At 46.0% G+C, this 14,039-nt stretch overlaps 1 protein-coding gene across 1 annotated transcript in view; it reads right to left on the reverse strand.

Annotated features, from left to right (window-relative positions):
* The window catches only part of MSN (moesin), a 71,784-nt gene extending 60,660 nt beyond the window's left edge, over nucleotides 1–11,124 (reverse strand). The window contains exon 1 of the mRNA XM_073361010.2: nucleotides 10,974–11,124. Coding sequence (XP_073217111.1) covers nucleotides 10,974–10,985 — 12 coding nt within the window. The 5' untranslated portion in view covers nucleotides 10,986–11,124. The remainder of the gene's footprint in view (nucleotides 1–10,973) is intronic.
* Between the last annotated feature and the right edge of the window lie 2,915 nt (nucleotides 11,125–14,039).

The raw sequence follows: 14,039 nt of genomic DNA on the forward strand, positions 1-14,039 counted from the left end.
GTAGTTTAACTTAAGAGCTCATGGATCTTCACTTTTCCTGAACTTCTAAGTAGTCAAAGCATCCTGAACATGGATTAAGTTTTACTTAAATTTAAAGGAAAACTGCAGGAACTTTCTAGAAGTGCATTGAAGTTTGTCTAGGTTCACTATAGCTTCTTTAAGTGCCTCTATGTTCCTCTAATACCACTTTATCAATAATAATTTTTTAAAAACCACACGCACACCCCCACGCCCGTGTGAGATACAAGAATTTTCTTGTGATGAAAGTATACCCAGGCAAAAGACTGTACAAAGGACTGCACACTTTTACAATACTAATGACTTCTGTCTGTTGTAGTTTACATGCTGGGTGCAGAAAAATCTGTGTCAAGATTTAGTAGAGAAAAATGGAGAGATGAAAATACTTTGTGAACTCTTGCAGCTTCCATTTTCCAGCCTGCTCCAGACAGACCTAAACATTTCTTAACATGTTTATTTATATCATTTTAAAAGGCCAGATTCTGGAACTGCTCCAATTGCCATGCCAAGCATTATCTTTTGGTTGATCTAAATTCTTGTCAGTGTTGCTACCTATTTAGTAGTATAATTACAATGCTATAGTTCTTCTGGTCTACATGAGGAAATTGACAAGCCCTAGAACAGACAATAAAATTAAGGGACCAAATTCATTCTTTGTGTAAAAAAGTTATATTGGGATGAATTTGGCACAGCTTTTCATGCATTATTATGCCACATGAAACCATAAAGTTTATTTAAAACGGCTACATGACTGATGAGACTATACTCACTGCTAGATTTTTCCTATATTGAATAATTTCCTCAAGTTAACAAGCCCTTCCTAACCAGAGGACAGAGCAGTGATTCATAGTGGTAAAGCAAGAGGGAGGATGAGAGGTTCGGTTAGTGATTTTCAGAGTCAGACAAGAGACATGTCTCATAGCTTCAGGGAATAATCTAGTTTGTTTTTGGAACAGGAGTTAAGAGCTTTCATTAAAGTATGCATGGGATCTCAATGAGATATTCTGAATTGTTGCTTACTAAGGGGCTGCAACAAGCAAAGGGTCTGTGTCATTTACCAAATTTATAGTCCAGTCTGTATTTTGTGGGATTCACAGGCTACCACATTACTGAAGTTAAACCCAGGACTCTTAGCACATTGTACCTCTGTTCCAGTGATACCAGTTTTGATGTCTTGTTTCTCCTCTTCCACCCTCCCCAACAGTCTTCATGCTTTCTTCCCCCACAACAACTCCCTTCTCCACTCAAATTCCTCCTCTTAAGTTACCCAACTACTAATGGCTAGTGGACGAAGCAGCTGGATACTGCCAGACACTCCCACCCCACTCTTCAGACACTTGTCCTACAAAGTAAGCTCCTCAGGACAGTGATTGTTGTCTTACAGGTTTGTATGGCAACTAGTACAATTTTGGGTGTGGCTGTACTTTAGGTCTGCAGATACCTGCAGGAGTCATCCCATTGTCCTCAAAAGATCCAGATTGGTATTTAGTCAGCTTGTACCTTCAAGTTTAAAAACCCAAACTAGGATAGCCATTATGACACCCAAATTTGTGGGTAATAGAGGTACCTAGGTGAAGATAAACTAAAGTATCCTATGGCTGAACAGTAAGACAGCAAATGTTGGATCTCCCCCACAAGATTTTACAGCTACACATGGGGGCGGAGAGGGGGGAGTTTCAAAGCCTAAAAACCCTTGCTTAATTTCAGAACAGTTGCAGCTGATTCTCTTCCTCCTCCTCTCTAGATCTATGGTTTTAATCATCACCAAACCTGCCAAGGACCTATTTTCTACAAATATTTGGCAGTGGAGTTGGAAGATACATTAAGCATTATAGCAAGAGAATCAGCATTAGCTATTGCAGTCAGATGGATGTGTTTATACACCCAGACCATTCAGCAATTCTACAGTTGAAGTCAGTTTTCAATAAGGTATAAGACAAGTGCTTTTGTGAAACAACTCACAATAAAAAAAAAAGCCATGAGCATGAAACAAACTTCAGGTTGCTTTAGAAGTTTAAGATCACTGTAAAAATACAAGCCACTAATATGGCATTTAGTAGATCTAATCCACACGTCTTCTGTTGTTCTAACACATCCCTTAGGAAAAGCAAGCCACTAAATTGGCATGAATTATTCCTGGGTGGGGGGTTTTGTGGTTTTTTGTGTGTGCACTAAAACTGCTACAGAGGCCCCCTGAAGAGTTTGGCACACCACATTAAAAGCAAGCATGTGAATGAGGTACTTCTTGGAGGTAAGGAGAGAGAGCGCCTTATGTCTACACAGCAACTAGATACCCATAGCTGGCCCATGCCAGTCAGCTCTGGCTGTGGGGCTATTCCACTGCTGAGTAGACTTCTGGGCTCAGACTGGAGCCCAGGCTCAAGGACCCTGCAAGGCAGGAGAATCCTGGCACTTGGGCTCCAGCCTACACAGCAATGAAACAGCCCCACAGCCTGAGCCTAAGTCAACTGGCACAGGCCAGCCACGAGCGTCTAGTAGCTGTGTAGACATCCCCACAGAGTTGAGAGAATCTTGGCACCATTCTCCAAGCAGGAGACCGTCAGTGCTATGATTAAACTCAAACAACAGCTTTATTGTGCAAAAATCAGGGAGGCCCTTTCCCTGCACAGAGAAAGAAAGAGTCAGCCAAATAAGGCCGTTTGAGTGGTACCAAGCCCGGAAAGGGACCAGGAGATGACGTTGTTCAAAGGAAGCCCTTAGTCATCAGCTTCCTTCAGAAGCTGGAGCGGAGCCAGAAGGCACCTCTCAGACATTAAATCTCACAGTGAAGAATGTCAGTCAGTTGAGAGCAGAGATGCTCAGATCCCATCAGCTCATGATGAAAAAGCAGCTTTAAAAATAAGTCACAACAGGCTAATAAGGAGTCCCTCCTTTACTTTAGAAGGTTTTAACTAGCTGTACTTCCTGCTAGTTGCACAGGGCTAAGTGAGCTATGCCGAGCAGTGCAGCAAGATTTTGCTTCACACCAAACATTATATATGAGACATCTGAAACAGAGAGCTTCCTCTTGAGACAGCTGTGCCATTTCCTGTCAAAAAGGAGTCCATATTAAGGCATCTTAAGCAGGGATATTTCTTTTTTTTTTTTTTTAAACGGACTGTTCTTTACCTTCAGAGGGGATTAATCAGACACATATGAAGAGGAAACAGTCAGCATGATAGAGAAAGCACTTCAACCCCTGCTGCTCCAAGGAAGGAATTGCCTGCCATTCAATTGCAAAAATACTCTGGTGTGTGAGAGAAGTGCTAGATTAGCAATCCTGGGGAATTAAGTGTTCTGTTTCTTCACAAAATTATGGTACGAATAGCAGCTGTGAAAGCATAGCCATGCTGCCTTTTTAAGTATGCTTCAACACTGATCTAGCCATTATGTTCTTAGAGAACCTAGAATAGTCTGTGGTAGCCAAAGTCCAGAAGTGGGTGGGGGAGAGGGGGGAAGATGAGGGAGTTCAGGCTCTGTCTGTTCAATTTGTTGCCACTTCTGTGGAACCTAAGAGGATCAGTTATAGTGGTGATTTGCCAGGTGGACACTTGACCAGGAAGTGAACAAAGACCATGAATGTATTTCAAAAGTCAGCTACGAAGAGATGTTAGGGATAACTTTTGGTCACTACCCAGAAGGGTCAGGTCTGAAATTCTGCTTTTGCACTGAGGTTCTCCACATGACATGGCCAGCCAGATACTCCCCCTTCTGAAAAGGGAACCCTTTTGGCTAGCGTAAGGGCAAAATACTGTAAGGAAATTAGATGTGCAACAAAATGTAACTTGTTGAATTGGTTTGTCATTTTGGGGATTGGATTTGCCACAAAAACCCAAACCAATTTATTCAGTTTCAGACTTTTGGGGATTTAGAAGAAAGCTCTTAGAATTCTACTACTCCCTCCTCTCCTAATCCCCAGCCTGCCAAAGAGGAGACATAGGACTTTGTTTTAAAAAGATGATTTTTCCAAGTCATCTGATGGTACTAGGCTAGCCCACTACTAAAAAAAAATTAAGTAGTCCCCCTTTTGTTAGTCTCAACCAAGAATTTGTTGGAATGACTGAATTCCCACCACCAGACAGGCCATTCTAAAAAAAAAAAAAAAAAAAAAAAAAAAACCAAACACCCAATGTTGAAGCACTCAGGCAGAGGCTGAAGTTGTAAGGGAAACTTACCCTGCCACTGGCTTGTGTGTATAAAAATGCACCAGAACTTATTAAGCAAATCAATGTTATTTTATCAACTGGATTTTGTAACCCCATGTATTATTTAAATGCCAGAGTCCAGAGCAGGGGTGGCCAACGTGTGGCTCTGAAGCCACACGTGGCTTTTCAGAAGTTACTATGCAGCTCCTTGTATAGGCACCGACTCCAGGGCTGAAGCTACAGGTACCAACTTTCCAATGTGCCGGGGGGTGCTCACTGCTCAACCCCTGACTCTGCCACAGGCCCTGCCCCCGCTCCACCCCTTCCCGACCCCTCCCCTGAGCCTGCTATGCCCTCGCTCCTCTCCACCCCCCCAAAGCCTCCTGCACACCATGAAACAGTGATCAGGAGATGTGGGGAGGAAGGCGGAGGAGCTCTGCTGGTGGGCAGGAGGCACAGGGCGGGGGGAGAAGCTGGTGGCAGACTGCTGACTTATTACTGTGGCACTTTGGCAACATAATTGGTAAATTCTGGCTCCTTCTCAGGCTCAGGTTGGCCACCCCTAGTCCAGAAAATCCTAGTTAGCTAATTAGCCTCTCTCAGTTTTATGGCAACTTCCAACACGTGTGTGTGTGTGTGTGTGTGTTCCATTCCATGCATCTCACAAAGTGGGCTGTAGTCCATGAAAGCTTATGCTCTAACAAATTTGTTAGTCTAAGGTGCCATAAGTACTCCTGTTCTATGGAATACAGTTTCTAGACCATTCAGCTCACCCCACTGTGCATAGGTATAACTGCACATTATATACGAGATAAAATACAGAACACAAATATTCCTGCAGCACCAAGAAACCATGATAACTGCTGTTCTAAAGTGATTAACATTTCAGAGATTGCTGATCTGCAAAATAATCAGCCCTTTTGTCATTTGACCATTTAGCTTCCACTTCTTTTGCCCATCACAAGTATTACAGGGGTTTGGGGTAATAAAGTCTCATTAATTGAGACAATTTAGTCAGTGTGTTTGATTTTAGCCCCATTTAAAAATTCTAAAATAAAAAGACAAGTTTCTTAATACACCACTATTTCCAGATAGTCAATGTTTGTCATTTTGCTGGAAGAGATGCAATGGGACAGGAAGGGAGAAGGGAATTTTCAGTAAGCCAGAAAACAGTTCTGTCTGCCACAGGAGTGTTACTTTACCAAAACAAATCAACTGTATACTGGTATGGTACCATACCTGAATGTTTGGATGTAGCCAGTCATAACCCAGTACAATTTGAAGTACAAAAATGAGGAAGTATTTGAAATTCCCAGATGCCTCAGGCAACCCAATAGATTTCCCTGAAAAGGAAGTTCTTTGGAGGCTCTCAGTGCAGCCTTTTCATTTTAGGACCTCTCAGATTGTTGGCTGCAGAGCAGAGAGACAGACTGCAACTTGAGTTTGCATAACAAGCTAACCATTCAGGCAGCCATGCTAGATCAATGCTGAGACATTACTTTTCAAAGTTAGACAAGATTCCCAAGTCCTATAAGGAGCCTCAGAATGGAAACACTTTTGTTCTCTATTAGTTAAGACAGAAGACAAGATATTTGGGACGCCTTGAATGTTCCTTGGCAACACATCAGGATTTGAACCCAGTTCTCTGGTGGTGCAGAAAATTTGCCTATTATAATTCAACCGGCATTTCATATGGTTGTCTCTCACTGGACCCCCAAAGTCAAGTCTTAGAGTAAATTCTGTAACTGTATAAAATAAGTACCAACGTGGACACAACAAATGGATATAAACTGGCCACCAGGAAGTTTAGACTTGAAATTAGACGAAGGTTTCTAACTATCAGAGGAGTGAAGTTTTGGAATAGCCTTCCAAGGGAAGGAGTGGGGGCAAAAGATCTATCTGGCTTTAAGATTAAACTCGATAAGTTTATGGAGGAGATGGTATGATGGGATAACATGGTTTTGGTAATTAAATATTCATGGTAAATAGGCCGAATGGCCTGTGATGGGATATTAGATGGGGTGGGATCTGAGTTACCCAGGAAAGAATTTTTTGTAGTATCTGGCTGGTAAATCTTGCCCATATGCTCAGGGTTTAGCTGATCGCCATATTTGGGGTCGGGAAGGAATTTTCCTCCAGGGCAGATTGGAAGAGGCTCTGGAGGTTTTTTGCCTTCCACTGTAGCACGGGTCACTTGCTGGAGGATTCTCTGCTCCTTGAAGTCTTTAAACCACAATTTGAGGACTTCAATAGCTCAGACATAGGTAAGAGGTTTTTCGCAGGAGTGGTGGGTGAAATTCTGTGGCCTACGTTGTGCAGGAGGTCAGACTAGATGATCATAATGGTCCCTTCTGACCTTAGTATCTATGAAAGTCAGCACATGTATAACACTGTACAGTTACTGTATTATTAAGATTTGAATGATTGTCCTAGAGCAAGAAAATTCAATGATTCAAAGAATGCTAGAGAAACTTGGTCAGTATTGTTTGGAAAGGAGGCAGCAAGAGAAAAAGTATATACAATATTGGAGAATAGCAAGGGAAGAAGCCACAAGAATATTTAAGAGTGATATAAGTCAAGAGCCACCAGTTTAAACCAAAAAAGGAACACAGGCCATTATAAGGAACTTAAACAGCAGTTTTGTTATACTGGATTAGTGGGAATACAGAATAGTGAACCAAAGGCCACAACATTAATTACTCTTCAGGAAAAAATAAAGTCTTAAACTGACAGATTAGTAGAGTGGTGAAAATATTCCCCCTTTTTTTTATTAAAAGCTTCCATGTTTCTCCAATTAGATTTTCTTTGCATGGACTTTTCGGTTAGAGAGTGCTAAAGGGCTAATACTCTAGAGACTCCATCTACCAGCCAGCAACATTTAAGTGCTGCCAACACAAAAAGCAGATGAGCACTAGCCCAGGCCTTGCTTATAAAATGATTGGGCCTAGCCTACAAAAGCCACTGTTCTGTGAAAGGCCAGTTCTGGCCAATCCCATTTCCCTATGGTGTAAATGAGGTTGTAGAGTGATTAAGAACTGAGCTGTTTAAGACAGTAATGATGAGCAACAAGTTTTAAGTGGCCAAACTGTCTTTACAGGGTAAGACAGAATCACAAACATCCAAAGGTAAAAGAATATTTCATGTGGGACTGATGCTTATGTTGGTCACACTGGACCTAGTAATCCACTCAAAGTAAATCAGAGCTAGTTTATTTGACCTTAACTTGTAAATGGAAAAAAGTCAGTAAATCTAACTCCTTATGTCCCCATTTAATAGAAACACATGAAAGTATTAACTCTATGAAGCAGTGCTTACCCCACAGGTAAGCTTTTTTTTTTTAATAGCTAAAAGTTATTAAATGAGGTTTTGAACCAGCTTTCACAGTGACAGCTCACTCACCTCAATTAGGTTCTGGAACACAGTGTAGTGTTCAGCTCTACTAAGCATGAAATGGTTAGGGTGAAAGATAGGAACACTAGCCAGTCACAGTGAGACCAGCTCCCCCTCTTGGCCAATAAGCACTCAAGGCTCAAACAAAGGGGAAGAGACTTCAGTGCTTTAGGATGACTTGGGAAAGCCTTTAAACAGTCAACCATCTCCTTCTAATATGTGGAAACAAAAGAGTATATAGCCTACTCTTTCATGTAATCCTTAACTGCATACATCACGCAGATCTTTCAGAACAAAGAACAATGGTGAGCCAGAGTGAAATAAAGTTAGAGGCAACACCCGTTTAGGATAGCTCTCTAAATTCAGCTGCGAAGCCAGATGCAGTTTTCCCCAAGAAAGAGTCTGGCAGGATTAGCAGACATTTTCACAATGGACTTTCTACATATCCTGTATAAACGCCAATGCCTCCACCCCCCACCCATGCCCCTTAACAAATAATCTTCGGACCAGCCCTGGGGAGCCATTTCCCTCCCTTGATCACAAATGTACTGACTGCTTGACAAAGAGAGCCCATGTACATCTCAAAGGTCACAGGTAGCACTAGTTCAAGGGTTAACAGAGTGGAGCTTTCCTTCCTATTAATGGTGCACCAAAGTTTAATGCCACTTGGCCAATTCTGAAAAGTGATGGAATGGCTGAAGGAAGCATGATTTCTATCTAGCTCTGTTAAACTTTAGCCTGGCCGGTAGATGCTTAAAAAAACTGCAATAGTTTTTGATGCTTAGACCAAACAGTGACCACATCGGCACGTTTTCTGAGAGTCTGGTGAAACTCTATCAACGTTTTCCTGCCCAGCCGGAAGTAAGTGTTCCCTTAAACATTTGCTCCAACTGGCTCCTCCACGATGGATTTATTTTTGTGATGAGACTCATACTACAGCTATGTCTAACTACTTAGAAGGTTTCACCCATGTTTGACCTGGATTTGAAGGAAGAAAGTAGCTCATATTTTCCTCTTTGAAAGTGACGACTAGTAGTGTGCTATTCTTAATTTTTTTAAAACAAAACGGCTGAAATTCATCTAGAGAAATGGTTACATAGTTTTGCCTACATTTCCTGTGAGCCACATCTTGAAAATGCTGTATCTACAATTTCTCTGCAGTGCAGGATGAAGTGTCATTTTATTTTAGGTCTGCAATTATAACAGACAGGCCAGGAAACAGGAGGGAAGCTGGCTACTAGCTATTGCCTCATTCCAATGAGCCCACAGTTCTGCACTTTGGTAGTAGCTAGGTGCATGTTTAAACAGCCCACTTCGAAATCTGCTTCAGCATCTGAAGTTACAACATACAGCAGATATAACATACTACAATGAAGTGCTTGGAGTTTCATATCTGCATCTATTTGAATTACTCTGAAAATAGAACCAAGCCCCTGGGCAAAGAGGGGAAAGCAACAGATTGAACACATGAACTCAATCTAGGGCGTGTGAGAGATTCTGAAATTGCAACAGGCACTGTATTACAACATGGCACATAAATCTGGATACAGCTTGTTTGCAGGGTAACCATACCCCTCAAGAATGCCTGCAGTATGATAAAAGTACTTCAACCCAAATCACATTATCTTCAAAAGTTCAGGGTAGTTTCATTAGATACAGGTACTTGGCATGTTTCCTATGCTTAAAAAAGGGCTGTTGGTTTTTTTAAATGTAGTTTGTAGATTAACTGGACAAAGTTTTAACTACAGGAAAATCTTCAGAGTTTGGCCCTTCCATTTTCCAATAATGGAAAATACCAGTTCTGAGTTCAAGCAAGAGAAATTAAAAATGGAAAAAACTCATCCTTCTTATTAATCATTAAACTCCTACTACAAAAAGTAAGAGTCAAGTATGGACTTGACAAAACTTTCTCAAGCACTTGGTTCTCCCTAGCCAAGAAATACTTTTGAATCAAGTTGGGACAAGGCTCCCTAGCAACTCAGTCAAACAGAGACTTTAATTAGGAGTTATAAAGACACCAACCCCATGTTCTTTGTGGCTGAAATGTAACCATACTGGGAGTTATGAGAGTACATCCTAAATGCATTTTTAACTCTGCATACTTTGATTTTAAAGGGGTCAGTAAATTTGTACTCAGGAAATATACACTTATAAGACAACCCCTGCAGTATAGAAAGGCTTGTAAACTTGTGTAGGCTGAATAAGGCCCTGTCAATGGTGGACGCAGATAGAAAAGTCTGATTCAAAAAAGAAAAGACAGCGTAAAAAGAATGAATACTTAGTTTCAGGAGGAGAATTACACAACTGTGCAATTAGTCAGTCAGCCACCTCCACCAAGGGCAGCCAGAAGCAAGACTCAGGGCCGATTTCCACCACTCACACCCCCACCACCCATTGACAGTCATCTCACAGTTAGCAGCAGCTCATCCAATGGAAGCTGGGCCAACACAGCCCAGCGCTTCTGAAGATTCACTCCTCCTTCATTTACATGGCAGAAACTCTCCCCCCTCCCCCCGCTGTTCTGGGAAGTCTGACTAGCATGACAAGAACCCGGAGCGGGGAGGGGGGGGGATAGGGGTATTTACTCCACCTCCAATTAACACTTTTATCCACTCTTGTTCTCACCGAGTTTGGCGGGCAGGGGTGAGTGAGCAAACGAACCCCCCCCCCCCCGGGCAGGAACCGCACACGCTCCACCATGGCTTCCCACAGCCCTGCCCACGTTTCAGCTCGTGTCCGCGCCGCAGAGGAGCCCCTGCCGCCCAGGAATGGGATCATTCACGGGAGACTCGGAAGCTCGGCCCGGCCGCCTGTTCCGCCAAGCGGCTGGCCGGCGAGCTCGGCCCGTAATCAATCCCGGGCCAGGGCAGCAGGAGCCACGGCTACACGATTTCGGCCACACCTGTCTCCCCCCCCCTCCGCGCCCCGGCAGCGGTTGCAGACCGTGCATCGGGCCCAGAGACCCCCCCGCCCAGAGGAACAACTGAAGAGGGCGTGTGGCCCTTTTTTTTTTTTTTTTTTTTTTTTTTAAAAAAAAGGGACACCCGCCCCCGGCTCCGCACATCAGATACTGGCCAGCGGTGGTGAAATCCCCGCAGCGAGAAGGGAAATGCCGAGAGTAACCCAGCCCGGGGAGGGGGGGCAGGGCTCGGCCAGGGGGAGGAAAGGGGTGGGGCCTGCCCTGCACCCCCCCCCAGAGAGGGGACCCCTGTCTCCGCTCCCGAGCCCCCAGCCCCGCCCACGCAGCGCCCCCCGCCCTGACCCCGGGCGCCCGCCGGAGCCCCGCTGGCGCGGCGGGGAAGGGCTGCACAGGGAGCGGCCCGCAGGGGCAGAGCGGAGACGGCTGCTTCCGTTCGCCGCCCCCCAGCAGCTGCGAGCCCCCTCCCCAGCCCGGCGAGCCCAGCGCCCGGGGGCACCCACCGTCTTAGGCATCTTCCCGGCGGGCTGGGCTGGGCACGGCGCTCTCGGCTCCTCCGCTCCGGCTACTGCTGCGGGCTCCGCGCTTCCTGCTAACGGGACTCGTCTGCCTCTCCCGCGGCGACGCAAACCCCACCCCGGAGCTGCGGCCCCGCCGCCCGCCTTTATTCTGGGCTGGAGCTGCCGAGCCCCCGCCCCTGGCTGCCTCCCCCGGCTGGCGCTGCCTGCGCCCCGCGGCCGGCCCGGACAGGCAGCCCGCGGCCCCCAGCCCCCCACAAGCCGTGTGTGTCTCCCTGGCCCTCCCCGATCCCCTCGGCTGCCGCCTGCACCCCAAATCCCTCCATGAACCGCTGCCTGATCCCCGTCTCCTCGCCCCCCAACCCCGCCCAATGTCCCCTGCCCCCAATCCCCCTTCTGCCCCCACACGCCTGCGTGCCCCCGCCCCAATTCCCCTTCTGCCCCCACACCCTTGAGTGTCCCTCTGCCCCCACACCCTTGCATGTCCCCCTGCCCCCAATCCACCTTCTGCCCCCACACCCCTGTGTCCCCCTGCCCCAATCCCCGTATGCTCCCACACCCTGTCCCCCTGCCCCATCCCCCTTCTGCCCCAAAACCCTCGTGTGTCCCCCTGCCCCCAATCCCCCTTCTGCCCCCACATCCCTGCATGTCTCCCTGTGACCCTGTCTGCCCCAATCCCACTCCTGCCCCCACACCCCTGCGTGTCCCCCAGCTCCAGTCCCCATCTGCCCCCACGTCCGTGCATGTCCCTCTGCCCATCCTCCCTGTTACCCCCACACCCATGTGTGTCCCCCTGCCCCAATCCCCCATCTGCCACAAAACCCTGCGTGTCCCCCTGCCCCCAATCTCTTCTCTGTGCCCCACTCCTCCACGTGTCCCCCTGCGCCAATTCCCATCTGCCCCCCACACCCCAGCATGTCCCTCAGCCCCAATCCCTCCTTGACTGCCCCCACATCCTTGCATGTCCCCCCGCCCCAGTCCTCCCTGTGTGGGACACACCCCTGTGTGTCCATCTGTCCCAGTCCTTCCTGTGACCCCATGGGTTCCCCACTCCTACATCTCTTCACTGTGTCCCCCTGCCCCCACATCTCCCACACACACTCCAGTCTCATATTTCATCACATCTCCTGAGTGACCCCTTCTTTGAATCTGCATCCTCTCCTTGTAGATCCCCATCCCCCAGCTCTCCCTAAATGTCTACCCACTTCATCCCAATCCCTTCAAGTGTTTCTATCCTAACACCATATCCCCTTATTGCATCCATCCCCACACACAACCTTCCAACATCCCCTCCCATGACAGAAGGCCTTCAGAATGGCCTACAAGCCATTACCCTATGATCCCACTGAGAGTTACCAAAAGCAACTACAGCATTTGCTCAAGAAACTTCCTGAAAAAGCACAAGATCAAATCCGCACAGACACACCCCTGGAACCCCGACCTGGGATATTCTATCTACTACCCAAGATCCATAAACCTGGAAATCCTGGGTGCCCCATCATCTCAGGCATTGGCACCCTGACAGCAGGATTGTCTGGCTATGTATCAGAGTAACAGCCGTGTTAGTCTGTATTCACAAAAAGAAAAGGAGTACTTGTGGCACCTTAGAGACTAACCAATTTATTTGAGCATGAGCTTTCGTGAGCTACAGCTCACTTCATCGGATGCATGCCGTAGAAACTGCAGCAGACTTTGTTTATACACAGAGAATATGAAAAAATACCTCCTCCCACCCCACTGTCCTGCTGGTAATAGCTTATCTAAAGTGACCATTCTCCCTACAATGTGTATAATTAAGGTGGGCCATTTCCAGCACAAATCCAGGTTTTCTCACATCCCCCCCACCCCCATACACACACAAACTCACTCTCCTGCTGGTAATAGCTCATCCAAACTGACCACTCTCCAAGTTTAAATCCAAGTTAAACCAGAACATCTGGTGGGGGGGGGGGGGTAGGAAAAAACAAGAGGAAATAGGCTACCTTGCATAATGACTTAGCCACTCCCAGTCTCTATTTAAGCCTAAATTAATAGTATCCAATTTGCAAATGAATTCCAATTATTTGGAGCAATTTCCAGTTATTTGCTCCAACCCCTCAGACAGAGACAAACACCTACAAGATCTCCGTCAAGCTTTCTTACAACTACAATACCCACCTGCAGAAGTAAAGAAACAGATTGATAGAGCCAGAAGAGTTCCCAGAAGTTACCTACTACAGGACAGGCCTAACAAAGAAAATAACAGAACGCCACTAGCCGTCACCTTCAGCCCCCAACTAAAACCCCTCCAACGCATTATTAAGGATCTACAACCTATCCTAAAGGATGACCCAACACTCTCACAAATCTTGGGAGACAGGCCAGTCCTTGCCTACAGACAGCCCCGCAACCTGAAGCAAATACTCACCAACAACCACATACCACACAACAGAACCACTAACCCAGGAACTTATCCTTGCAACAAAGCCCGTTGCCAATTGTGCCCACATATCTATTCAGGGGACACCATCACAGGGCCTAATAACATCAGCCACACTATCAGAGGCTCGTATACCTGCACATCCACCAATATGATATATGCCATCATGTGCCAGCAATGCCCCTCTGCCATGTACATTGGTCAAACTGGACAGTCTCTACGTAAAAGAATAAATGGACACAAATCAGATGTCAAGAATTATAACATTCATAAACCAGTCGGAGAACACTTCAATCTCTCTGGTCACGCAATCACAGACATGAAGGTCGCTATCTTAAAACAAAAAAACTTCAAATCCAGACTCCAGCGAGAAACTGCTGAATTGGAATTCATTTGCAAATTGGATACTATTAATTTAGGCTTAAATAGAGACTGGGAGTGGCTAAGTCATTATGCAAGGTAGCCTATTTCCTCTTGTTTTTTCCTACCCCCCCCCCCAGATGTTCTGGTTTAACTTGGATTTAAACTTGGAGAGTGGTCAGTTTGGATGAGCTATTACCAGCAGGAGAGTGAGTTTGTGTGTGTATGGGGGTGGGGGGGATGTGAGAAAACCTGGATTTGTGCAGGAAATA

The sequence above is a fragment of the Lepidochelys kempii genome, chromosome 9 (genome assembly GCF_965140285.1).
Source record: "Lepidochelys kempii isolate rLepKem1 chromosome 9, rLepKem1.hap1, whole genome shotgun sequence".
NCBI lineage: Eukaryota > Metazoa > Chordata > Testudines > Cheloniidae > Lepidochelys > Lepidochelys kempii.